The following is a 26611-nucleotide window of genomic DNA, read 5'->3' on the forward strand; positions in this document are numbered from 1 at the left end:
GTATGTGGGAGGTAAAGCAGGGGTTAGCACAAGGAGTGCGTGAGCTCCTGTTTCCCTTTCCCGACCTCAGCCCAAGCATGGTGGTAGCATGGCACCAACAGAGGCTGCTGGATGCAACTTCTCAGACAGCAGCAAACCGACAACCATTCTGTGGCACGATCTGGCCTGTGTGTGACAGCAGCCCCCAAGCTCCTGGCCAGGGTTTGCTTAACTGTGTGGTTTTCACATTAGATGCTCAGCCCTGCTTGGAGAAAGAAGAGGGCATTAAATATTCCCTGCCTTGTGGTCCTTCGTGTTACAACAGTCAACATCCTGACAGCACAGAAGCAGAGATGGAAAACTTTCACTGTGGTACTGGGGGGTGTATCTGAGCAAAGCAGAAGTAAAGGTGTTGCCTGTGCAAAGCTGCATCAAGACCTGCAGCTGCAATGTCTTAACCTGGAGCCATAGGTAGAACTGATGTCTCCATAGTTCTTGGTGTTGCAAATGCCCATACCAGGGGCACCTGGGGAGGGAAAAATCACCCTGAATCTTGCTCAGTTGTTCTTTAATAAAACCAACACTGAATACATATGACTTTTTGGTACATACCTTTCCCTCAAATGCCTAAAGCACTTGAGTATTGCCCAAGAAGGAAATAAAAAGACATCTCACCCTGTTCATCTCATTCTGAGTTTTTAAAGTCAGGATTTTTAGAATGTCTTGTGGAAACACTGTCCTAGGGTTAAAGGTGATTAAATATAGACGAAGAACTATTTAATAATACAAATTATGAACTCTTTCATAAGGAGTGGTGACTCCTAGGAAAAATGGATATGTCTGCACAGCTGGCTTTGGTGAGATGACATGGCTCAAGAATTCTAGCAGCCTTATTACTTTCCATATCAGCCTTGCCTTTCCCCAGCATGGTCCAGGGCTAGGGGCTCTGCCAGGTGAAGGTTACCCTGAACCTTTGTCTCTACAAGGTCCCAGAGCTCTCTGGATTCAGTTAATGCTACTGTTTCTATTGAAGCAGTTGGAAAAAGAATTAATATTATATTTAGATATATAAAGTGCTAAACCCATAAACTGTATCAGTTCTTTGAAGAAAAATACTTTATTCATTAAAACTAAACCACGAAGGTCTGTTTCTACTTGCACTCATAAAAACACTTCGGCATCATGGTCAAACAATTCCTCCAAACTCTGCAAATTCTCCAGTGCATGGAGAAAATGGAAATGGAATGTGTTATACTAGAGAAATTACAGGTAAAATTACAGGCACCGTACATGCTGCTTACACGGGCCAATAAGCTGTGCGAATCTAGGCAGATCTAGTTTTATAGTGACTCCCAAACTGCAATTTCACTGCCAGACGTTGTAAAAAGTACATGGAAATTGTTCCACTGTGCATTACCAGTGACAAGTTGATGCTAATAAACAGTGATGAGAAGTTCTGAGGTTTTAAAAGAGCTTCATAATCCCGAGAAGTTTGAGAAATGTTATTTTAATTAATGCGGTGCTTTGCTTCTTAAGCAGAACAGCTTTATTTGAATTTTGGTCATATAATCATTAGTGAAGCTCTCCCTCATTGACTGTGATGGATAAGGATGTACGGGCTCGAATGATAAATTTTCCAGGTAACTTGCAGGAAAAATGACCAGAAATGTCTCCGTTTGCACGTACATCTTAATGCCCCCAAAGGAAAGAAAAGCAATAGACGAATTACACTTTCAGCTCAAGTCTCCACCTTATTGTTAAAGTCTCACATAAGATGGAAAAAAAACCCCAAAGAGCAGTGGCAAGCTACCTCCTCTCCCCCTCGCTTTCAGCTGGGGGACTGGAAACATCCTCTGGACAGGGTGGAACAGGCCCTCTTCTTCCTTCCATGGTAGTCTCAGATCCGCAACGCGGGCAGGAGGGATGCTCTAGGTACCTGAAGGTGGCTCGAGGCTTACTGCTGCTGGGAGCAGGCCTGGAGCCTCCCCGTCGAGGAAAGGAGACAGATCGCCTGACCCACAGCAAACCCGGGCAGCTCCTGCTTCCTTCCAGCCGCTATTTTCTGCTTCTAGTTTGGATGTGATCTTTTTTCCGCACTTGGTTGAATTGCCGTCGCTCTTAGAGGCGCTCGCTGGAACAGCTCATTTCCCTTGTGCAAAATGCCTGTTACTGCCCTTGTCGCGACAGGGAAGATGTTTCTGGCGACATGGAAGGTATTTCTAGCGACAGACGAGCAGCGGCTGAAGAGAAGGCTGGCTGGGGCAGGGGGGCAGGCGGCTGAGCCGTCAGTGCCCGGCTCTCCGCAGTGAAGCCCCTTCCAGCCAGTAGCAGACAGGCTCTCCCTCCCGCCGAGCAGGGCCGGAAAAGAACACCCGGAAAAAGGCACCACAGACCTGGAGGGAGCCGACCACGGCCTCCGCCGGGATGTAAAGCCAGGGCTGAAGAGAAAAACCATGCAGAGAGCCACACCGGGCCGGGAGGCTGTGCTGCAGGGAGGTTTCTTCTCTCCGAAGAAGAGTCCGAACTTGTGGGAAGGGTGGAAGAGAGGAAGGAAAATGTTCCTGGGACCGGTCCTAACCCCCTTGACACGTCCCGCTCTCGGCTTGCAGCCCGATCAGAACCTATTTGCTGCCCGGAGAGCACCCGCGGGTTTTCTGGCGCATCTCCGGGCTGACAGCCGTCCCTCCGGAGACAGGCGGGCCGTAACGCAGTGTCAGGCTGTGGCGGAGCCTGGAGGGGGGCCTGGCTACCTGTGCCGGTCATGGGGAGCCGGTCATGGGGGGAGACAAGTCCTGCCCGCAGGACACCTGGGCTCTTGGTTGTTTTTTGGGTTTTTTTTTTCTTTTCTATTTTTTTTCCCCAAATGCGAAAGAAAACGAAGCAAACCAGGTTCCAGTTTCTACAGAAGTGAGTAACAGTCCTGGCAGGGTCCTCGGTAGAACCGGTGCCCCTGGGGGCTCTGACCCCTAAGGCCCAGGATGCCCGGCTCTGCAGCAGCTCTTGTGCAGCGCCGAGCACGGCAGGTCCCGCACCCTTACCAGCGGTAAGGCGGCGTGAACTCGCTTCTCCTCCGGTTTCCAGACAGCTCCGTGCACCCAGAGCTGCGCACACCGTCGGTGCCCGCCCGAGACACGCCTTCCCTGGGGAAAGCTGCCCCGTCGGGCCCGCTGCGACGCGGGGTGCCCCGGGAAAGTGGGGCCCAGCTCGCCGTCATCCCGGAGGCTGACTGCGGCCTCCTCCGGCCCCACGGCCGGCAGCGAGCCTCTCCTCGCTACAGCCGAACACTTTCGTTTCATTTTCTCAGGACGGGAGTTTCGGAGTGAGGGCATCGAGTTTCCCCAGGGAAGGCGGGCGAGGGTCGGCCACGGCACGGCACGGCGGCGGGGAGCCGGCGCCAGCTTCCCGGCTCTCTCCCCTGTCTCCTCTTCCTCGGGCAGGGGCGTGGGACTCCCCATGGCTCACCGGGAATCCGGCTGCCTTCTGGGGGGGAGGCTGGGGGCGAGCGGATCCCTGGAGGCCCCGGAGGGCAGGTTCCCGGCGGGGCACGGTTGGAGATCCTCCTTGCCCTGGAGCTCCCCGGGGGACACCACGCAGTCTTGCTCGGGGTCATTGCTGTTGCCCGCCCCTCGCTTTTTGTCCTCTTCCTTCTTCCACTTCATCCGCCGGTTCTGGAACCAGATCTTGATGTGCCTCTCGGTCAAGTTCAACATGACAGCTAGCTCCACCCGCCGCGGTCTGGAGATGTACTTGTTGAAGAGAAACTCCTTCTCCAGCTCCAGCAGCTGAGCCCGGGTGTACGCCGTCCTCGTTCGCTTGCTCTCCTCCGGCTCCACCACGTAGGACCCCCCTGGAGAGAAAGAAAGGACAGTCAGTCCCGGCCCTCCCGTTCTCCCGTCGGGCTGCGGGGCCGCGACCCTGCATCCCTGCGCGGCACGAAGAACAAGAGGGGGAAAGCGGGTGGGGTGAGAGGTGTCCTCGGGGAGGCCCCGGCCGGGCACGGTAAGGGGGTGCGGGTGGCGGCAGTTGCGACTGCTGCTATTTTCTTTTATAGTAATTTAGCGGGAGGTTAGTAGTAATTTGGTGGAAGTTTTCAGGGAAGAGCCGTCGCTCAAACCGGGATTGACGCTCAAGCGCCGCGGGTCGCATGTCGGTGAAAGCTCCAAAGAGCTCCAGGGCATGGCAATTGCCAAAAAAAAAAAAAAGAAAAGAAAAAAAAGGTGAAAAGAGAGGGGGGAAAATAAAAATAAATTAAAATTAAAATAAACATAATCCCCCAACAGCAAAACGGATCCTCTCCCCCGAAAAAACTTCGACCACAGAACAAAACCAACCACAAACCCGAAGCTATAATAGTACAGAAAAATACTTTCGTTTGTACACACACACAAACAACCAAATTAATAATACTAATAATAACAGTAACAGTAGTAACAATAATAATAATAATAGAAAATACAGCCAAATCTCACCCCTGCAGTACGGGACCCGGAAGAGAAGCCAGCCGGCCAGCGGCGGTCCGGTGGCAGAGCCGCAGGCGAGCAGGGCGAACGGGCAGCTTCTCCCCTACGGGCCTCGCCGCTGGCACCCGTAGGCACAAGCCTCAAAAAGGTGGTGGAAATCTCAGGGAACAAGAATTTGGGGGTTTCTTCCAGGATAACGCCACCGAACAGCCCTGAGCCCGCGGAGGCTTCGGCCTTTTCCCGGCCGCCGAGATCCCCGTGAGACGCAACGAGGAGGGCGCCGGCACGGCTGCAGGGACGGGACCGGGACCGACAGCAGGACCGCAGTCCCTCCTTTTTGTCAGGTTGGAGAAACCCTGGATCTCTCCTTACCATAAACAGCGGCGGCAGCGGAATGGCTATTCCCAGAGCAGCCCGGGGCACGCGTGGGGCCGGGAGGGTTCTGAAACTCCCGGCCGCTATGGCCAGGGCCTGGCGCCCGCCTGGGAAGACATTCGGTGGCGGTAGGGAAGTCGTTAAAAGAGCCACATCGAAACAGCCATTTCAGAACAGCTACACGGCTCTTCGCCTCCTGTCTTTCTATTCCCATGGCTTTATATGTGCATAAAGTTTATAAATAGAAATACAAACCTCTGTATATAAACTTACGTGTGTGTGTATATATTCTATATATGAAAATGCATGTATATAGAATCATAGACTGGTTTGGGTTGGAAGGACTTTCAAGAGCTAGTCTAACCCCCTGCCACGGGCAGGAACACCTTCCACTAAATCAGGTTGCTCAAAGCCCCATCCAGCCTGGCCTTGAACACTTCCAGGGATGGTACAGCCACAGCTTCTCTGAGCAACCTGTGCCAGTGCCTCAGCACTCTCATAGTGAAGAATTTCTTCGTAATGTTTAATCTAAATTAGACATAGAAATCTTTATATACAGAAAAATGTTTATAAATATAAGCTTCTGTATATAATTTTTCTGTAAATATATTAAAATATATATTAAATCGATGTTAAATATACATGCGTTAAATGTTTGTAAATACAACACTGTGCGTGTGCATGGATCTGGAAAAAATAGCTCTGTTACGGCAAGGTGAACCAGCGCTACCAGGAAGGCAGAACACCGGGATCTGCCCATCGGAAGGCCGTGGCAGAAGTGGTCCCGCCGCTCGCTGGGCCGTGCTCCCGCCGTGTCCTGACTGCGGGACCGGGTGAGCCTTAGGGGAGCGGCCGGCAGCTCTCGGTCTGTCGGAGCCAGGGGCCGGGCACTGCGGGTGGCACCGGGCCGGGTTTGCCACGTCCTCTCTGGGCGCCTTTCCCCGGCAATAGCAGCACAAAGCCCCGCAGAATCCATGGGCACCTACATCCCCAGGGTGTCCATAAAACCTGAAATCCTTGGGCTGTAGAGCTTACAGTGTATAGAATCTGTGATTTCTACATTGCAGAACTCCCGGGACCGGCCACGGCACAGCGCTGGGCCCTGCTCACCGCGGTGGGAGCAGCCCCGGGTGCCCGCACACCCCCGGCGTGCACCACGCAGAGCTGTGGGACTGCCTTTGCCTGGACTTCCCGGCAGAGCTGGAAAGAACAGGGCAGAGTTTTCGGATGTTGCGGGTAAAGTTTCGTTTTGCTGATTGTTTGGTCATCTGGTAAGGACACAAAGAAAAAAGCGTCGGGTGTCTGGCGCTTTCTCCCATCCGACCCTTTTTAATATATATGTATTCTAATATATATATATAATTCCAGAAATTCATTCAATCCAAGGAAAACTATCTGATTTTTCTCTCCACAAGCACAATCCCTGCTGCCTAGTCGAGCGTGGGGCAGCATTCCTCTCCCCTTCCCAGCGGTTGCGCCTCCGTGGGGATAGGGGACCGCCGCTTGTCCCCCTCCCTGTCCCCTCTCCCCTCGATCTGAACCATGTAATTCCCAAACTATTCCATGGTGGTTTTAATACTCCGGTCCTTTTTTCAACTGTCTATTTGAACAAAGCCATTGATATAATATTTGCCGTATAGGCGTGACAAAGGCGCAGGACACGATAACATTGTGCAGGCAGAGACAAGAATATTGTTGGGCAGCGGAACTTTCTGTCTAGATAGAGTTTCTTCCCCTCGCTGGCAGCTCTGCTTCGTTTGTGCATTGTTTCCCCTGCCCTCGGTTTTCACTTGGAAAGGTGCAATTATGGCTAAAACCCACCGGGAAGCGGGAGGAGATGGGACAGGGAGTCTGGGAGGAAAATGGGCTCTGCCGCCAGGGAGAGCAGAGAGGCAGCGGTGAGGGGCAAGGTGGCTGCCCCGCAGTTTCGGGGCTGCTCCGTGGCCATTGTCGTCCTGCCCGCCGTTTCCCGCAGCTCCAGCCCGCCGGTGCCTCCGAGCCCCGGCCCCGGCCCCAGCTAGGAGCCCACCGCGCCCGCGGAGCGGCTGACCCTCGGACCCACGCTGCTCGGAGAGGCAGCAGCGCCCGGGAAGCGTTTGCACGTCGCCCCGACTTGGGGAGAATTAGTTAATTGGTGAAAAATAAGCTGTTAATAATTGCTGACGGCTTGGGCAGCGCAGGGAGCGGCCCGGGGGCCGGCTCCAACCCCGGCGTTCAACCCGACGGCGGCAGCCCCACAGCATTGGGTCTTGAAGGGCTGGCAGGGGGGCAGCAGCATCCCAAGGAAGTTACCCTCCAGAACCTCTTCACGCTACAACCGAGCGGCGGGAGCAGGACCGCTGCAGGGGAGGGTTCCTGACGGAGGAGATAGGGAGAAGCGGCAGGACATGGGCAGAGGGATTCGGCGGGACTTACCGGTCCACTGTCCCTTCCAGGCGTGAGATTTGGTGGACTTCATCCAGGCGAAAGGCACCTGCACTCGGGGCTCCTCTATCGCCCCCGTGTCCGCGCCGTCTGCGAAAGGCAGCGCGTCCTGGTGGAGAGGAGGCAGATGATGGTGGTGATGGTGGTGAAGGTGGGAGACCCCGGCATCTTCTGTGATAGGGGGCACCTCGTAAGGTGAGATGTCTGGCGGGCTGCCTTGCTCGAGAGCCCCTAAGGCGCTGGGGTAAGGAGTCTGCTGCTGCCTGCCCATGTACAGGCAGGCGGGGGGGCCGGGGCTGTAATCCTGTGCCGGGGCTCTCTGAAATGCGCACGACTCCTTATAGAGCTGCGCCGAGGCGTAATACTGCTCCTCGGTGTTCATGGCGATCGCGGCCGGGGCGGGGGGTCTCGCAGCTTAGAGAAACATAGGGCTGCTCCCGCTCCCGGCTCCCGGGATGCCTCTTTGACAGCTCGCCGCCCCGATGGGCCCCGCCGCCCGCCCGGCTCCCGCCGCCTCCCCATAGGTGCCGCTCCCCACGTGAGCCCTCCCGCGGCCCTCCGGGGCGGGGCGCGACCCATAAGAGGTCCCCGGGGTGGCCCTGGCCCCTCAAGACCCTTCGCCATGGCCAGGCAGGCCTCAGGACCCCCTGACCCCGCCAAGGGGTGCCGCTCCCTCCTTTGGGGTGAGAAGCCCTGCAGCCAGGGTCTTGAGGGGATTGCCCCGACGTGCGGGGCTCGCCGGGAGGGTTAGCCGCGAAACCCACCTTTTGCCTCCACGGCCCGCTTGGCCAGGAGCTGCTCTTCTCCCAGCCACCCTTCCCTCATCCGGTCACCTCCTGGGGAGGGAAACCCTCGGGAAGAAAAGACTCCTGAAGGGGTTTGGCATCAGGGCACTTTTGGTTGCGGGAGCATCCCGTGCAGGGATGGAGGTGTCCGGAGACGGGCAGGGTGCGCCAGGTGCCCGCCAGGGTGCGGGCAGCGTGCGCCCGCTCCCTCGGGGGGACCTGTGGGCCGGAGGCCCGTGAGCGGATAACGATCGGCTTTCTGCCCGCTCCCGCCCTGGCCTGGGGGATGCTGCCGGTGGGGACCACAATGCTATCGCCAGAGAGAGCGATAGGCAGCGGATTGTTTGTCCAAGGGGTAAATTTGGGAGCCTTCCCCGCAGTTTGGGCTGCAATGTATTGACCCTCGGAGATAATCTGCTCCGAGCTGGTGCCGGTTGACTTGGTGACGGGGCTATGAGGAGGCGGAGAGCCACCGAAAGGGACAAAGATCATTTCCCTGCCTCCCTGCTCTCGGCCCTGCCGCCGCTCTCGCTGGCTTGGGGGCAGGCACGCTTCCTATACGCCCGGCCCGCCCCTTCTCACTGCCTCTTCTCCCGGCTCCTTCTCCGGCATCAGGGCGCCGGCCGCCGCCGTCGTGGGGCGCACCCGCTGCTAAGTCTATGGCGGGCGCGGAGAGCAGCGCGGCGGGCCCGTATGCCGGCGGCTCGGCTCGGCTCGGTTCGGTTCAGTTCGGCTTGGTCAGCTTAAACTCGGCCGGGCTGTGCGCGACTTGGCCAGTGGCGATGCATCCTCTGATCGGGAGGCAGGAGCCTCCCGGTAGCTCGCTCTTGCGTCAGGTTCCGTGGGATCATAAACCCGCCCAGTCCATTACACTTAAAATGAGTTTCCGCTCCGGACCCACGCAGGTCCCCCATCTCTTAGAAAGCACACTGAGCCTTTGATTCAATATTGAGCCATTAAGCGATTGCTTTCTCAAGCCATTTAACAGCAGCTCTTATGGATAAATAAACAAAAAAGGCTGTAAACCAATTATAGTGCGGATAGTGAAAAAGTATTTTATTAGCGGGAATTACCGATAGACATCGCTGCTGCTGGGGCTCCCCCGGCCCGGCGCCCTCCCTCTCCGTCCCCTGGCAAGCCGGGAGGGTACACGGCCTGCCCGGGGCTCGCAGCCGGTGTGTGCCCGGGGCGGGTGCGCTGAGCCAGGCGAGCTTGTTTAGCCGTGCTCCCCTCTCTCAGCACCTCTGTGCGTGCCTGTGATGCCTGCCCGGGGTTTCTGGGCTGGCACGGGTGTCCTTCGATCAGGAGACTCCTCGGGCACCGACCCTAGCTCAGCACCCTTTCTCCAGAGGTCTGTCCCCCGAAGCATTTACAGCCCCGATTTTTCCACGGGGAACCAGCGCGGAAAAACAAGCGCAAGGCCATAAAACCCAGAGCAAATTGATTCATCTCCAGGGAGGACCATTACCCGGTGTCTTAATGCAGTCCTCTCTCTATAACGAACGTCTCTAAATAGAGCAAACACTTGCCCCTCCAAAGCAAATGAATTTCGTATAATTTAGAGCTAATTCTCTTTCATTCTGCCTGCGTGAGCCAGCGATAAGGGCACGCTTTACCGTGCTAACAACAAAGAGGCGAGCTGCAGTGCAGGAAAAGGGCCCCGCTGGGTATCCCGGCACTGGCGACCCCAGCCGGTCCCCAGCGTGGTAATGTCCAGCAGTCGGGGCCACGGGCTGCGTCTCCTCCTGGGATGCAGTCACCGAGGTCTGGCTGCAAAGCCCCTCCACTGCTGGGGTTTTCCAGGAGAAGCCTCTGAGCTGTGAGTGGGTCCTACCCCAGTGCCTGCTTGGTGTGGGAAATGGATGATGGAAGGGGCAGGTGGGAGCGACGGGAAGAATGGGGCTCTGCAGACACTGCGGTGTTGATTCCAGGCAGAGGTCTACTGACCCCGTACTCTCTCCCTAAATGATGCCCATACACATCATCTTTGGCAGTTGCAGCAGCTGTGCACGGGACACCCCAGCGAGATCTTCTCCCAGGCTCCCAGAATTTTCTACTCCAGGTACTTCCTGGGCTTGAGAGCGTTACAGTCCTGTTAATTCTTCCACACCCGAAGTCTCCCCTGAAACCTTATGTAAATCTTTGCCTCCCACCACCTTCTGGCAAATGGTTCCCCAGATTCTCTGCTGCTGTGTGAAGCATTGCTGCCCTTTGCTGACCTTGCACCTGCCCGCATTTAATCAGTCCTGGTTCTCCAACTAGAAGAGCCTTGAAATGGGTAGGCACAATGTAAGAAATTAAAGGATGCACCCTTGCCTCTTTAGCTCATATGTGGACACTTTGAGGCCACTGGCACTTGAACACTTTGAATAGTGAGCCCAGGAACTGCTGCACACACGTTGTAATCTCACAGCTGAGGAATTCCCCTGTCCTACTCCTCAGGTCTCTGGTTTTGACAGCCTCAGGATGACAAGAAACTTGGCCATCCTCAGTCTATAGGTAACCATGCAAAGAAAAGATGGTTGATTAAATGTGTTTCTTCACACTGATACGTGTACAACAGAGATTTAACCATTGAAACAAGAAAAGCAAAGGACATGTTGTGCACCAGAACAAATCAACAATAGGTTGGGAAGTTTCTCCCTTAAATTTGGCTGGATGTATGTTGCAATTCAGCTGGAGGTCCTGTGCTTTATGTGTGGTAGGAAGTTTTTATGGACTGTAGAAGTCCTCAGAGATCCTCGGAATATTTATGGCTACCATGTTTGGATCACCCAGCTTCATCCATGGAGCCGGAAATCTCACACTTCCAGCTCTGTGTTGTCCGATTTCCTCTAATGGCACTTTACTCCTTGAGGTGACTTTTTTTTGGCTACTCAATGCTCTAATTAAAGATGCTGTGAAAATCTAGTTAGAAGGTAAAGCTTTATAGCAAGTTTGTTATCCCAAGACATTAAACAAAAACGAATCCATGGGTCTGTACCAGTAATTGAAGGATGATGGTGATAGCAACAATGTTAAGTAGAACAGGCTGGTTGTAACTACCCTCAACATAAGCACAAGAATTCAGATGTTCAAGCACCAGTAACAAAGGTTCTAGACACTCAGCTGTTGCTGTCCTACACTAAGATCACACAATAACCACACTGCAATACTTCAATAACCATGTTAGATTCAAGTATGTTTCAAGGACTTGTTAAGATCTGATTATATTCCTGTAGCCTGGTGTTTGCCTGACAGAGAAAAGGTTGCCTGCATGGTTAACTCTTGTTCTGTGTTATGTAATGCCTAAAACTTTACAATACAATATGACTCTGGGAGCTCAGGCGTTTGGAAAACCAAGCCACATACCTAATGTCATATCTATGTGGCTTTTAAATGTATACCAGCATATACAACATGCCTCTTGAAATTTAATGGCTTTTTCAATGATGTTACCTTTAAATGATTAATTTAGGAGCTTGATGTGAGTTACTGTGTTTTGAAAGTCTTGTCCACTCCATCTCCAGTAGTGTCTGACAGACACCACTGCAGGCTGCTGAGGTCAGTGAAATGTAAAACCACCTATTTTTTTTCCCTAGGAAGGCTGGCAGGATCATTTTATTTACCTTTTGATGCAAATAATTTATGAAACCCTATTAAATTAGCTTCATTTCTTGTTATGACTGATGGCTGTTTCATCATTCCTCCCACCTCCCTGACAATCTAACTAGAGTGTAAAATAACGAGTATAGTTCAGTCACACTTCCTTATAGTAATCTGGCTTGATTTTCTATATCTGCATAATATTTGATGACTTCTCAGTGCTCAACCGCTTTTCTGCAATCTACATTTAGACAGAAAAGAAGTATTGAAGGTTGAGTTTAATGTAATCAAAATAATCTCTTTTTCAATCCCAGCCATGATGAAACCAACACGGGGAAACTGTATCCATGGCAAGGGCTGGCAGTGGGAGAAGTTGACTGCGAAACAGAGCTTTCTCAGGGATTGATTTTTAACACCACTCGGCCACCCCCCTCCGGCTGTATCTCGCAGAAAGGTAACCTTTCACAAAGCTAGTTAATAATCAATAACCATGTGAAAACAAAGCTGTCTTTCCCTCTTAGCACTAACGATAAAAACGAGAGCATGAACTATTCCACCTGCCTTAAAGTAACACTGGTTCATCAGCTTTGTTTTTTTGGCAAGAAGCTTTCTTGGTCTCTGAGCAATTCTGCATTCACACATGGCAAATTCAGTTTGTTCTTCCCATCACGCATCAGCTTCTTCACACCAAGGGTGTGGGCCACGTCTTGAACTGCAGGAAGACATGTTTATGTAAGCCATTTTGAATAAGATCTTGTCCAGGAAATACATAGGAAAATTGTCTTGGGGAAGGCTGAGAGGAGGAGAGGATCTTACATGAGTAGTGTCTTTTTACACTTAATTTTTTACGCCTTTTAATTTTCTTCTCGTTGCCCCCCATACTCATAATTTCATTTTCTGGTAGGAATATTGCCTATCACCAGGGAACCATAATTTCATTACCTTGGAAGAAGAAGTGAGGAATTGCTTTAAAATACCGTAAAACCTTTCTACTGAAAACACAGCAATTTCATGTGTTGTCTGCCCCACACAGCTTCTTATTTTCACGTTTATTATACCAGACGGGAGTAGGAAGGAAAAAGCCCAAAACCCAACAACAACAAAAATTCAGATCGTTATAGAGAGAGGAACTCAGGCCAGAGAGAATACCCTTTCCTGCCTGATTTCTCACCTAGACCCCGGGGCTCTTTATAGCAGAGTGTGTTTTGGGCTCAGCCAGTGCTACTGGCTGCGCAGGTGGCACCTGGCAGTTCTCACCATAGCCCTCCCCTCCTGTTTGTCCAGTGTAACTTTGCCAGACTTGAGCCGTTTGGGCTGAAATTTTCCATTCTCTATCTCCACCTCTCACCCAAGGTGTGGGGAAACTTTCCCTACAATTGTTTGGGGCGGTATGAAAGTGAAGCTGGGAAGTGGTGACACACTGGAGCTGGCTTCATGGGGGGGTGCGGCATGGAACCACTGCCTCTGCAAGTCTCTGAAAACAAGAGCAACAGATGCATGGTGATCCCAAATGGGTAGAAGACAGGAGTAGCTGACAGCTGGAGGCAGCAACCCTCTACAGATTTTTCCTGCTTTCTTTGCTGCTGTGTTTCTTTTCTGGATATAAGTTTGTTGGAAGTCCTGCTGGGATCTTGTCCCACAGCAATGTCCCTCCTCTCTGTGCAAAGCTGCCTGCATTTAGCCAGATTCTGAAGTGCTGCACATTACACAGGCTCCACAGATACACCTTAATTTAGCAGCTAAGTGCTTTACAACTTCTTTCTACCCTGCCTTACACCTCAGGACTCGGCAAGAGCTCACTGCATTGCAGACAGCATCAACCCAGTAGCTGAAAAGGTGGGAGATGTTCCTAACACTGTCCTCCAGCCCTGGGCAGTTTGGAGAAGGAAGGCGATTTACATGGAGGACACGTAAGATGCTCACCCTTCAGAAGAGAGCATTTGAAGGTCTAGTTTTGTGTGTGCTCCCAGCTCAGCTCTGGGTGAGTCCCAGGAATACAACTGACCTTTTTCCCATCCCCTATCTCTGCCCCTAGGGAGAAATACGGGTGTAGGAAGCCAGGAGAGAAGGGAGGTGTGTTCTTGCCAACCCTCTGCCCAGGTAGGAAGCAGGAGCTGTGCTGTGCTGCTGGGTGCTCCAGCAGACAGTGTAACCTTGATGAATCTCTTGGGTTGAACGCCCCAGGAAGGGCTTTTCTATTCTGGGTGACTGGTCTGCAAATGCTTGAGGGACTCTCAGGAGAAGGGGTTGCTTTTGGGGAGTCTGGTTGTGAACACCTAATGCCACAAGACCTGGGCTCTGGAAGTGTTTTGACCCACTCCAGCACAGTCCACGCAGGCTTTTTCTGAACTGGTGGGTTCAGAGCACTTCTGAGCACTTCAGCTGGGCACTAAGACTTAGTGGAGACTTTTTAACTTAATCCCACCTGATGTAATGTGGATTTCAGAAGGTATTTACATAGTTCAGCAGTTATTGCAATCCTTTTGAAAACCAGGGCACCAGATTTCTTCCATCCGTAAACTGATAGCACATCAGTCCTGCGGGAGCCGTGAACCTCCCAGAGTCCACAGAAGGAAGTGCTAGGAAGGAGCCCAGGAGGAAACACACACCCCTGTCCTCTGAGCACAGAAGTAATAAAGTCTGCAGTTAATAAATCTTGGACTCCAGGACCTGAAGAGTGAAAGCAGAACAAATGCAGAGTTGTATTAACTAGGCTTTGTCTGTAGCATGTTGTAAATAAGAGTCCTGGGAAGGAATGGGAGGAGAGCAGGAGGCAAAGTACCATCTCACAGTGTAGTAGACAGTGGCATCAATTGAAGCTATTCAGTCAATGTCCTTGCTCATATTTCCTTACCTGTGTTCATGCATCAAGGGGAGAGATAGGTGTCTGTATTTGATATGTCCCATCAGTTATTAACACAGATTGAATTGTAAATATTTAAATAAATAAATATTCGTTTAAAATCTGCCCTTTAAAAATTTTTGAGAACCTCTCATGTTTTAAAAAATGAAGGAAAAGAAACCAGAATTTTCTCACAAATAGTTCACAAACACATGGGTAAGCAGAAACAACTAAATAATATGGAATGTTAATCTGAATAATCTGAATATTTATTGTACAGTGTAACATCTATTAACTTGCTTTTTTATTTGTAATATGTTTCAAGTGTTATTTAGTAATGCTAAGGATCCATGTAGCCTCGAATATTTCCACTTAGCTGCAATACCCCTCTGCTCGCCTTTCTTGCTCCTTGCCTTCTCCCACCTTCCCTTTCACCTGCTTTCTCTTTCACTTTCTCTTTATCCATCATAATTTTGATTTTAGTGTTTCCCAGTCGTTTATTTATATATTTATTTCCTTGTCTTTGTACACTATTTCTGTTTATATATTTATATATGTATAACATTTGCAAGTTAATTAAGCTTGAAAAGCTGTGATTTAAACCAGAAAAAAATCAAGATCTTTATGGCGCAATGATGGTACACACTTCATGGATATAAATTCACGCATTTAAGTGAAAGCTTGACTAGATTTTAATTCTCTTAATGATGCCTTAATTTTTATTGCTCCTTACCTGTACACTGGAAAACACATTGTCAGAACTTGAAGTGATTTTATGTACCTGATCTAATGCATCAGCTGACAAGGACAAAGGCATTGATTGAATGTTCTACCTCAGGTGTCCAGAAGGCTAGAAAAGGCTGTCTTCTCAAAACAACCAGTGAAACTCCACCCAGTAATTATTAACTTAGTGTTTGGTCCAAGCTCTAGAAATAACAGGAGGCTTGAAAAGCAGCTGCCGTCAGAAAACACTTGGTGTGATTTAGAGGACTAATTGGTCTTGTTTGATGAGTGAAAATCGAATGGGAAGAGTCTCTCCCAGCTGGTAAGGAATGCACAGGGCATTTGGTCCTTGGAAGAGCACCTGGACTCTTCGTGCATAGCAAGTGGGTAGATAGCCCAAGGGTGCATGGTGAGCACAGCAGGAGTTTGTAAGACAGTGGAGCTGGAGCAATATGGAAAGACAGAAGGAAGAAGAAACTCCAGTCTGCCTGCCCTTAGATTGTTTGACCTTGTAAAAGCCCTGGGCTGTCCTTCCCTGACTTGACACAGGTGATGTCTGCACTGCCACAGTACAGATTAACACCTGAGCCGGAGGTGAGAGACTCCACTGAGTTTTAAACTTCAGAATGCCACTTGGTGGGCTTCACCAGAGCAATGTCTAGCTGCTGGGTTTCTAGTCAGGCATGACCATTAGATCTTGTGCTTTAGGATTCTTCTCCTATATTACACCTACAAGTTTTTAACATTCAATGAAATCTATGTGGTGTTGCAGAAACTTTGGTAACTGTAATTTATTTATAGCAGCCGAAGTAAGTGAAACATTATGTTTTAGTAAAGAAACTTTCAGAAGCCCCACAGCCATCAGGGCCATGTGGTCCCAACATCAGCTCAGCCTAGGAGGTGACCTGGTCTTGGAGTAATGTACAGTCCAAAGACCCAGAGCAGACCAAGGCAGACAGCAGCTCAGGGGAAGGAAGCCACCCGCCCCAAGCCTATGAAGAGAACACACCCCCTCATCCCCACTGTGGTTAGGAAACCTCAAATTGAATAAATGAGTGCTATGGTTGCCAAAATCAGCCTCTTAAACTAAATGATCCTCTTGTGAACATCAAACGAAATCAACTGCATTAGTGCTCAACTCATTTGTGCAGCAGTGCTATTAATATGGTTGTCTAATTTATGGAGTAACCAGGTTCTTGGTAACAGTGCAAGAGGGGGTAAGAAGGCAATTAGTAGTCTTTTTTTCTACACACATTGGAACAGAAACCTGTATATAAAGGAAGTTCTTGTGCCAGGCCCACCATGCTAAAAAGCTTTCACCTAAAATTATACAGCCTGACAAACAGTATAAAAAAGTAGATTGCCCAATAAACAAATAACGTATCAGCCATTTATATGAAGACATACTACTTAGACTCTTCAAGCTTGAAACGACTGTGTATTTTTTCCCCATTAAAATGTTATGATGGTCTGTGCATAAACTGTTTTAAATTCAGATTTGATATCACTGTGTTTCCAAGGCCTAGATGGATTTAACACTTTTCCCAAGACGAGGACTTAGCTCTGGGTGGATGTGGAAACAGCTCCAAGGATTTCCTTCCCCCCTCGGAGCCACAAGGCCAGCAGCCTCCGGGGCTCTGGTGCCCTTGCAGGATTCAAGTGAGGGCAATTGAAGGGATGTTGAAGGAAACAATCTCTTCTGGAGGCAAGGCCACACTGCACACACCCCTATGGTTTCACCCGAGCTCCTCATACTTTTTTTATTGGGGTAGACTTAGATGCTCTGTGAGCCCAAGGGGAAGAGTGGTCCAAATAAGCATTCAGCAAAGCAAAAATGCCCATTCTCCCTCTTGCCATCCAATGGTTTTCACTTGCACCATGGCTTCCCACCTCAGCCACCCCTCTTAAACCAGGACCTAGCGCAGGTACCTCTGCCCCATGTCAACTGCACTGCTCTGTGTGTTCCCAGTGTACAGCATAAGTGCACTGGGTGTCTCCACTGTGCCAGGAGTGAACTCCTCCAGGAAGTGCTGCTGCCTCATGGGATGACAGAAGACAGGGATTACATGCCTTGTGCCTCCTCTTTGGCCTTGCCTGTGTCCTTCTGCCACAGCCAGGCAGCCGTCGCACATCTCTAAGCACAGGCTCACCCATGTGGCCCTGGCAGGATGGGGTGTATATGAGCAACAAGCAGCTTCTAGGGTGTCTCAGCTAAAGAGGAAAGCAAAGAGCATTTCTGTCTACAGGGCTGGGGAAGAAAGAACTATTTCTTGCCTCAGGAAACAATAAAGAAGTTCACAGGTTGTCTGAAGTCACCAAGAAACCTGGGTACCTCCCAGACACCATTCCCCCAACCCACAAGAACTGGCACTTGCAGTACCTGTGTGGCTAGGCAAAGAGAAGGTCTCCTTCCATAAACTTCTCTGCAGCTCCTCTGTGTGGACATGAGAAACACTGACGTGCACAAGGACCAGGCACAAATTCATTCTGCGTTGGAAGGATGTCCTTGGAGAAAGCTGATGCATTAGCCTTTGTTCATGAACTTCCTTGAAGAGGTACTTCTGTTGGTGGGGGTTGATTGGGTGGGTGGGTTTTTTCCAAGCAGACAAAGAACCTGGTTGAGGAGCCTGCTGTGATTGGTCAGGTCAGGTCTTGTGCTTGTTGCCTCTGGGATGCACTATCAACCCAAGGCCTTGGGAGGAAGAGTGGTCTGAGCCTTTACTTCCCATCTACAGATGTTTCCTTGCACTCACACAGCAGGCAGCAAGCAGGCAGCTATCGTGTTCTCCTTCAGGTGTAGCACAGTCTGATTTCCTGGTGCACGGCAGGAACACACAGCTTCTGCCCCTTGTACTGGTGTGTTGGCTGATGAAATAATGCATCAGTGAGAAATCGTCTCCACCATCACAGATAGGAAGGCAGACCTTTTAAATCACCAGTGAATAGGCTCCTGTTTGACAGGGACTATCAAAGCTATATTCTTAGGGCTTCTAACATGGCTGGGTGTAGTTTGCTCTACGAATTTAGTCACTGGTTCCCTGACAATGGTGATGCTTGGAACTACTTGGGTGCACATCTCCATGCTCAAATTCACCCTGCTGCCGCAGAACTTGTGATGGCTGGGACTGCAAGGTGAATCTTCCATTTATGGGCAAAGAAAAGATGCTTGCTATGAAGTTTGGCAAATTTAATTTTGCAGACAACTGAGGCTTTTTTCTTTCCCTACTTCTAAACACAAGTTTTGCAAGTTGCATGCAACTGTAATCAGTGATTATAGATATGTTGCAAGGTGTTTAGTGAGTACAGAAGAGCAAAGACTGTACCGGGATGTATGAATTCAAAGAAACTCTTTTAGGAAGTTTCTAATGTTAATAACAACGGGGTCAAGGCTGCAGCTGATGAGTGGTTCAGAAATCTCAGTTCAGGCCATTAGGATGAGCAGCCCAGGGCTGCCGGGCTAAAGCTGTCATTGGTGGGGACAGGAGGTGTGACTAAGTGGCAATCTGTTTGAAGGTGACAGGTCACCCTGGAGGTGTTATAGGCAAATAATCTGTAAAGCATTCAGTGACAGCAGGGAGATAAAATCTCAAATAAGGGATGGACTTTTTTTCTGTATTAACTCTAAATAAAGAGCAAGGCTGAAAAAGGAAGTATGGTTCATGCAGAAATAATGGCTGACCCAGAGCCTGTTCTGGGACACAGATACCACCTGTTACTGGAGCAGGCTAGAGCTAAAATACCTCTGGGTAAGTGGGACTGCTGACCCAAATCCTTTGCTGACTGAGAAGGGTCTGATCCATGTCTGCAGCCAGGGCCCTGAATGTTGCACAGGTGCTTTCAGCAACAGAAGCAATTTAACATGGCATTTATCCTATCAAACAGCAGGTCTACCCAGGACAGTCAAGTGAAGTAGCACCTTAATGCAGCCAGGGAAGTTCTCACACCAGGGAAAGTGTCCTGGGGTATCCTCAGGTGGTTATCCTCATTTCCTTTTCTCTAGGCATCTTCTCTAGGCTGCTGGTGGGTAGCGGATTCCCAACAGGAGGGACCTTCAGCCTGACGTATGCAGCTGTTTCTATATCCTCATGTTCCTCAACATTTCCATTTTGCACTTTTCCAGCTGAGCTCGTTGTCCTAACCCACTTCATAAACAGTAGACAGAGACATCAGGTTTCAGTGATCTCTTGGTGAAGCCAGTGTCCCAAAGAGGAGAGACCAACACCTGCTAGGAGGTAGAGTCTGAGAGGTGGGCACCACCTGTTCTCCATGGGGCTTGGATGGGCCTTGAGCAACCTGGTCTAATGGAATGTGTCCCTGCCCATGGCAGAGGGGTTGGAAGTAGGTCATCTTTAAGCCTTTCTATGAGTCTAGTCTAGGAGTCATGCACAGAACCTCAGGTGTACAGTTAGGTGACATGAGACGGGAGGGGGTAAGCGAATAGATCTGGACTGGACATGAATTTGGGCAGATTCTTGAAAATAGATGAATGACAATTTTAAATATTGCAAGCAGTAAACAAGTCATACCCTGTAAATTCTTTGCAGTCCTTTATCCCTTTCTTATTTGTGTTGCAAACTCTGTGGCCATCATTTCAGTTTAGGGATTTGAAGCCTTGAGGTCTTCTCTACACAATCATGATCCAGACTGGCTTATTATTAACCTAAAGAGTGGTGAAGAATAAAAATGCTTGTTGGCTGATTAGCAATGTTTATAGTGCCAGATGCTGATGGACAAGCAAATGATGTACTGTCAGCAATCTTCAGTTAAAAGCATTTTTAACAGGTGAAATGCACAACTTGTTACAGTGGAAACATCCCCATAAAGTTGAAGGCATGGATCACCTTATGTCCAGTGCAATAATCTCTCCAGGTGCTGTCGTGTGCTAAATGGTACACTTCTGCAAATCTCCCACACTTTATAAACAACCTGTAGGTCAGGATTTTTAACTCAAACCAGCCTGGGGACAAGATCAAATTAGAGAGTAGCCCTGAACACAGAATTTGAAGGTGGTTGTTCCTTATTTTTTTTTCTTTCTTTTTTTTTTTTTTTTTAATTTTACTTTATTTATTTTCATCAAAAAGTTACCTGAAACTCTCTGGTCTTCAATAGTAACATGTGTTAGTGTACAGCCATAAGTTTGCTTCTAAACTGCAGAGGGAGAAAAAAGCTAAGCTGAAAATTCAGATGCCAGAAGACTTGTTTCTCAAGTCACAAGAAAATGACGTCTGTAACCTTCTGTTCTCATGCAATATCCAGCAGTTATCTACAGGTACTATTTTAACACAGAAGAACACATATCTTTGATTTTTTTCCCTTTAGCTGTTGCTATTGACACATCAAGTCTACTAGAACTTCATTCTCTTTCCTTCCATTTTAGGCAGGACTACCCATGCTGCTAGCTCCTAGATTTGTGAGGCAGTGAGTGACACTGGCACGTTAATTCCCCCCTCTGTCTTTGCTGAAGTATGTTGGGCTGTATATGCTGGGTTGCTTCTTTTTGCCTATCACTTGGAAAAGGTTTCCTCTTAAAAATATAGTTGCATTTCCCCCCAAAGAACACCTGCAGCCCTGAAGATGTACGTGTCCCTTGTTACTTGGAAATGTCACGTTTTTCTCAAGCTTCGAAACAGCAAAAGAAAAATCTTCTTGGTCCTGAAGTTTGGCAATGGAGAAAGGATGTGACATCGATTCCTGGGATTCAATACTATTTCTCCAGTGAAGTCCAGCAGGGTCCAACACAGGTTTGTGCCTTCCTACAAACGTGGAGCACATTTACCCTGTGCACAGCATCACTAGAAGTAAACCACACAAGAATCTTCTACTAAATGACCTGCAAACAGGACCACTGCAGAGGGCAAATGAGTACTCCCAAGCCAGGCTACTGCGCTCTGGAGACTTTTTAGCAGGGTTAGCACAGTGTCTCATGGCTGAACAGCCTTTGCCACACCCAGCACCCACTGAATCCCTTCCGACTGCCAGGACTCCGGCTTCAATTTGTGCCCTTGCAAGGGGAAAGGGGCAGCTCTTCAGAGCAGGAATCTGCCCGAACAAGAACATGGTAACACTTGAGAATACAAAATGGGTTGTGTGAGATTCAGTTGCCCTAATGTAGGTTCTGTGTCGGTTACTTTGGGATATCCTCTCCGGTCGCTGGCTGCTGCTTTGCAGTGGGGCAGACTCCCATATGACCTGTGTTATCTCTGCTAGCCATGTCTTGTATATCTTAGACATTTAAGATGGCCCTGAGAATTAAGATTTAGGCAACTAAGTGCCTTCCCTACCACCTCTGAAATACTTGGGTTGTTACCACATCCTGTTCTTATAAACAAGGTGTTTATATGTTATTCCAGCCTACAGTTCTTTGTCCTTTTGCAGCCCAGTAAAAAGCATTCAAATTAAACAAGCCCCTTGAAAACACCCAGGTTGCTCACAGCAACCAGCTTGCCATGGGATGGTAATGCAAAGGCTTGCTTTAAATCAATGACAGCCCTCGTGTTAGAGCTCTGACAGAACTACTGATTCATAAAATAGCTGCTATTCAGTGCGAGGAAGGGCCACGAATCATGCTATGAACCTTTTCCAGAGCTGGAAATGCCAGCATTAGGTTTTTATGTTACGATTTTATATTACAGTGAAGGCTTCCAATGTCTTGTTTCTCAAGCACAAAGATTCAGTATTGTAAATGGGGCAAATTTTGTGAGAGAAGCAACATCTTTAATTAACCCAGTGAAAACCATGGGAAGAAATGTGCAGGCTTTCTTGAACACAAACCCTTCTTCACATTTCTGTACCAGATTTGAAACGGCTTTTGGTGCCTCCAAACTGTGTATTTTCCCAGTCACATTGCTTGCCACTGCTTCTTTGACACTCCAGTATGGACCCAAGTCCACTCACAAGCTCCAGCTTGCCCCAGGCCCAGTCTGTTTAGAGGAAAGCCTGTGTCAGGCCCAAATTTGGAATGAGATGTGGGGTAAGGCAAGCAGAAAGCTCAGACTTCTGCCATCTCTCAGCATGTATTAAGAGTACTTGTGCCTGCAACATGGACTAAACTCAAGAGCACCATGGGCTGATGGAGTCATCCAGTGTCTGGATTTGGGGGGTGGGAATTCACTGTCTGTGAGCCGTGGTTCAAACCAGGTCCTTTGGCCGGTGCTCAGCCTGCCAGCATAGGCATATGCAGAGGATCTTAATAGCAAAACACAGTACTGACCTCACCTCCCTGTAAGATGCTTTTTTTCCCCCATAGCCATCTGGATGACACCTCAGCAATGTTATACTGTAAATCTGGAAGCATCAGATCACAGTTATCTCATATCTATTCACAACCATTATCACTGCCTTGGCAGGCTTGGCTGAAGCAAGTATTAGCGGTTTTGCTACTTGGTAGTAAATTTTAAGTGGTAGACTTTATGGTTGATAGAATTATGTATCTGTTGAGTTTAACCTCCTCATCTCTTTCCTTTGGACCTTAAACATGCTTTATTATATCAAAAAGCAATTAACATTCCTCAGGGGTGAAGGTAGCTACATGGTGTATTTACTGAGGCGTCCAGCTGTCGCCACTTGGCAAGCAACTTTTATCATAAGCTGGTTGAATTTAACATATATCAGCATTTATCAGCCCAGACTCTGTCAGTTTTATAAGAGAAAACCAAGCGACAATAAATCATTTGGTGCCCAGGTGATGCTGCATACGTAAGAGAGCATATTTACTGGGCTGGGTGGATTCAACCAATGAAAGGCATCTGAGGTTTTGGTATCTGATTTGTATTGAATATAGCCTCATATGTCTTTTTGGCGCACAATCCATATCTGAAAGCTTTGGTGAGATGTGTGCTGGATGATCCCATTTGTTTTCATCTAGGTAAGCTGTAATATGTGAGCATTTCCACTGACTTCTGTTTTTGACTCAGCATCCATAGCATAATTAACAAGCCTGCTCACTTGTGAGGGATGAAGCACAGACCTGGGAAAAGAAACATACTGAGGTGGGATAAGCCTCCATTCTTAGATGTTTCAAACATAAAGAATCGCTCTATTAATTTGCAATTGTGCTTTACCCCAGTCTCAACAGATGTCCTCCAAGTCTTCTAGGGTTAACCAGGACTTGTAGGTGACATCTGTACCAGTAAATCCAATGGGTCAGTATCTGTTGTTTGACCTTGGTAAGTAAATGGCAGGCTGTTGCTCACATCCATACAGCTAAAACCTTTACCACCCTGAAGTGGGTCGTTCATCCATAGCACCTACTGGGAACAGTTCCATGCTACTCCTGAGTCATGTCTAGGTTAGCTGGCAAAGGATGAAACTCTGCCAGGGGGTGTGCTGCAGCCTTAAACAGTGCAGGTGACTGCAAGACAGGGGCCAAGCCCTGCATTTGGGGGTAATTTACATCATATACTACTGCCTTTGCCTTCAGAGAGATGGGAGAGGGAGCATGTTTTGTAGTCAGTGATTTAACACAGCCCGGATCCTGAGCACAGGCTGGTTCGCTCCAGAGCTGGGAGACATTCCATGATCTTCCCACAGTTCATCCTAGGAAGAGAGAAATGTGTCACAGGTGCTTCATTTAACTGTGCCAGTCTCAGAGTGGCAATGAACAGTGGGCCCTCGCAGGGACACTGGCTGGCGTACGCAAAAAGAGAGGCCATAGCTATGATGTGGGCTCCGCAGTGAATACTCCTGCATCAGGTGGGACAAACGTCAGCACCTAAACCTGTGCTCAGATATTTAGGCTAACTGCAACGTAAAGATAGCCGTGGCCAGGGTACAGGAGAAAGTATTGGTTAAGATACAGATCTCTTACAACTTCCTTATGTTACTCTTCCCTCAACAGAGTTTTGTAGGAGATCTTTTATGTCAAGGCCTGCCTGTGTAAGATGAGCTATTCACTGCTTACTTCATTATAAATCTTTAAATTGCACCAGTTTTATGTCTTTTGATAAGTATCCTTCTCATGTTCAAACAGAAGCTAGAATTTCCAAGATTGTCCATTTCCAAATCTTCCCTCTTTGGATGGACTGAGGACTTTTTTGGTGACAAGCAGCAGCTTATTGTTAATTCTCATGACAGTGCCATGAAAATCCATTTGGAGGTGCAACACAAGGAGACCACTGTACCAGAAACTTCCCAGCACATTTGCTGGCAAAGTATGCTTCCCAATGTCAGTGTCATCTCTACCAGTCTCTAAGATTGCAGCACAAAAATAGTGAAGATTGAATAGAGAACAGGAGTTATGAGTGCAATGAAGAATAGCAGGTAAAGATGAAGCTTATGCACATGACGCAGAACTCAAATAGCCGGAATCAGTGCATACATGTAAGCAGCAGGATGAGATAATTGCTATATAGAGAGCTTAAGGTTTTGCAAACCTATGCATTTAGCCCATCTGAGTTAGGAAATGGCAACCATGCCACAGGATTTTTCAGTTCTTGACACAGACAAAGTAGTGTCCTTAAGATGACACTGTGATCCTTGTGCCCCTCTGGCCCTGCAGATGAGTGCTAAGACATCAGATACTGGAGGAGAAGAGCCTGGGAAGCTGCCTTGTCACTGAAATATACATGAACTCCAGCACCATAAACAGGGATCATGCTTTGCACTATGATCCATCGAATCTGGACTGAGTCAGCTGTCTGCAAGACCTTTCAGGAAAACATATCTAAAGGGATGCGGAACTGATGGCTCTCCACTTCATGTGATCACTGAACCCAAATTCTACAATCACTGCCAGGGTTATGGCATTGCTGTAAGTAACATAAAACAGGCTGAAGTGGTGAAGCAGTGGTCCCCGATGTGGCATGCGTGCAAGACAGTCCACCTAGGTGTGTGAAGAAAAGATAGTTTTGTACCATTAATAGTAAAAAAAACCCAAAACAAAACCAACCCACAAAAATACTAATAAAATAAAACAAAATGAAATAAAATAATAAAATATAATGCTACAGGGTCACAGCCAGTTTGTGCTGTGGGTCATCCCAATGGAATTTTAAAGTTTCTTTTCCTTTTTCTTTTCCTTTTTCCCTTTCTTTTTCTTTCACTTTTTCTTTTTCTTTCTTTTCCTTTTTCTTTCTTTTCCTTTTTCTTTTTCTTTTCCTTTTTCCCTTTCTTTTTCTTTTACTTTTTCTTTTTCTTTCTTTCCCTTTTTCTTTCTTTTCCTTTTTCTTTTTTTCTTTTTCTTTTTTTTCTTTTTTTCTTTTTTCTTTTCCCTTTACTTTTAAGGAATGCCTATATGGTCCTTAAGTTTCCAACAAGGAAACTTGAACATGTGAACTAGCAGCTTGAGAGAAGACGGTGGTCTTCTCAGGCATCTCCAGAGAGGTCCTAGTGCCAAGACCTACAGTTCTAGTTAGCTCTTTCCATTCTGGACTAGAGAAGGCTTTGGCTGTGGCAAGGGTAAGAGGTGCATCAAGTCCAAGATGTGCTCAACCACTGGGCAGTTCACAAGAAATACTTCGTGGAGGAAGAGGCAAAAATTCCATAGTGGAGTGGGGAATCTGCTGCAGTGCCTTTATAGTCAGTTTGAGGGGGGTGGTGGGGAAAGGAGCTGTTAATACAGAGACTCACAAACCCTTGTCATGGCATGGCACAGGCTCTGCACAGCAAGGAGGGGCAGATCATCCCTTCCTCAGCATGCCGTGCATCCAAAAGGGGTTACATGCCATCCATCATCCAATAGAAGTCCTCTCGTGCAGGGACACAGTCCAAAGGATGTGGCAACTACATAAAAAAGCTATGGGAAATTAGGATGTGCTGCTTTCTGGAGCAAGGAAATATTTGGAATAAGGGGAACCTTACTGCTGCTCCCAGTATGTTACACTTTGATCTTCCAGAGCTTTTGTGAATAAGCTAAACAACTTTGAAACAACAAATGATGAATCTGCAGTGTATTAGTTTGGTTTTAATATAGTGTCTACTCTTAAAACAAAGCGTTGTCGACCTTTCCCAGCCTTATTTTCAGTCAGGTTCTGGAGAAAGCAACACATCTTTTGTTCATTCTGCTGAGAGTCAAGTGTGGGCAGTGCTGGCCATGTCTAAAAATCTTCTGCATCATACTGAAGTTGTTTTATCTTCGAAGACTTAATGTGGGATAGTCTATCTCTCTTGAATCACCATCCCTTTCTAGGCATACAGGTGTGTGGTTTCCTTATCCAGAGTCATTATGTGTGCTTGGTTATGCCCATGTTCACACCTTTCTTACTCCAGGATTAATCACCCTAGCTCCCATTGTCCCTTAACATCCTTCCACGCTTTGCCAGTAGTTTACAAGTCTTTAACAGAGCTCTAGATTGCTCTTTAATGTCTTTTCAATACAGTTTATGTTAGATCAGGTACACAGGCCTGGAGTGTTACTGGTTTAAAGGATAAGTGGGATGGGTGTCCAGCAGCGGTCTGCAGTGCTCAGCTGCAACGTCATGCCTTGTCTTAATCATGTCGTT

General features: G+C 48.4%; 1 protein-coding gene and 1 long non-coding RNA gene across 3 annotated transcripts; one reads left to right on the top strand and one right to left on the bottom strand.

Annotated features, from left to right (window-relative positions):
• Positions 1-1142: 1142 nt before the first annotated feature.
• On the bottom strand, positions 1143-7704 carry PDX1 (pancreatic and duodenal homeobox 1). Its single transcript, XM_065678482.1, has 2 exons — positions 7230-7704; positions 1143-3826 (listed from the first exon to the last, which is right to left on the bottom strand). Exons 1-2 carry the CDS (start codon positions 7618-7620, stop codon positions 3438-3440), a joined length of 780 nt encoding a protein of 259 aa, XP_065534554.1. The 5' UTR covers positions 7621-7704; the 3' UTR covers positions 1143-3437.
• LOC136013916 (uncharacterized) lies at positions 7033-25112 on the top strand. 2 transcript variants are annotated; one of them, XR_010612446.1, is made up of 4 exons: positions 7033-7433; positions 11923-12062; positions 13391-13708; positions 14103-14959. It is a non-coding gene; the product is annotated as an uncharacterized LOC136013916 (long non-coding RNA). The 2 variants fall into 2 exon arrangements; XR_010612445.1 differs by lacking the exons at positions 13391-13708; positions 14103-14959 and adding an exon at positions 24670-25112.
• The last annotated feature ends 1499 nt before the right edge of the window (positions 25113-26611 follow it).

The sequence above is a fragment of the Lathamus discolor genome, chromosome 4 (assembly GCF_037157495.1).
Source record: "Lathamus discolor isolate bLatDis1 chromosome 4, bLatDis1.hap1, whole genome shotgun sequence".
NCBI lineage: Eukaryota > Metazoa > Chordata > Aves > Psittaciformes > Psittacidae > Lathamus > Lathamus discolor.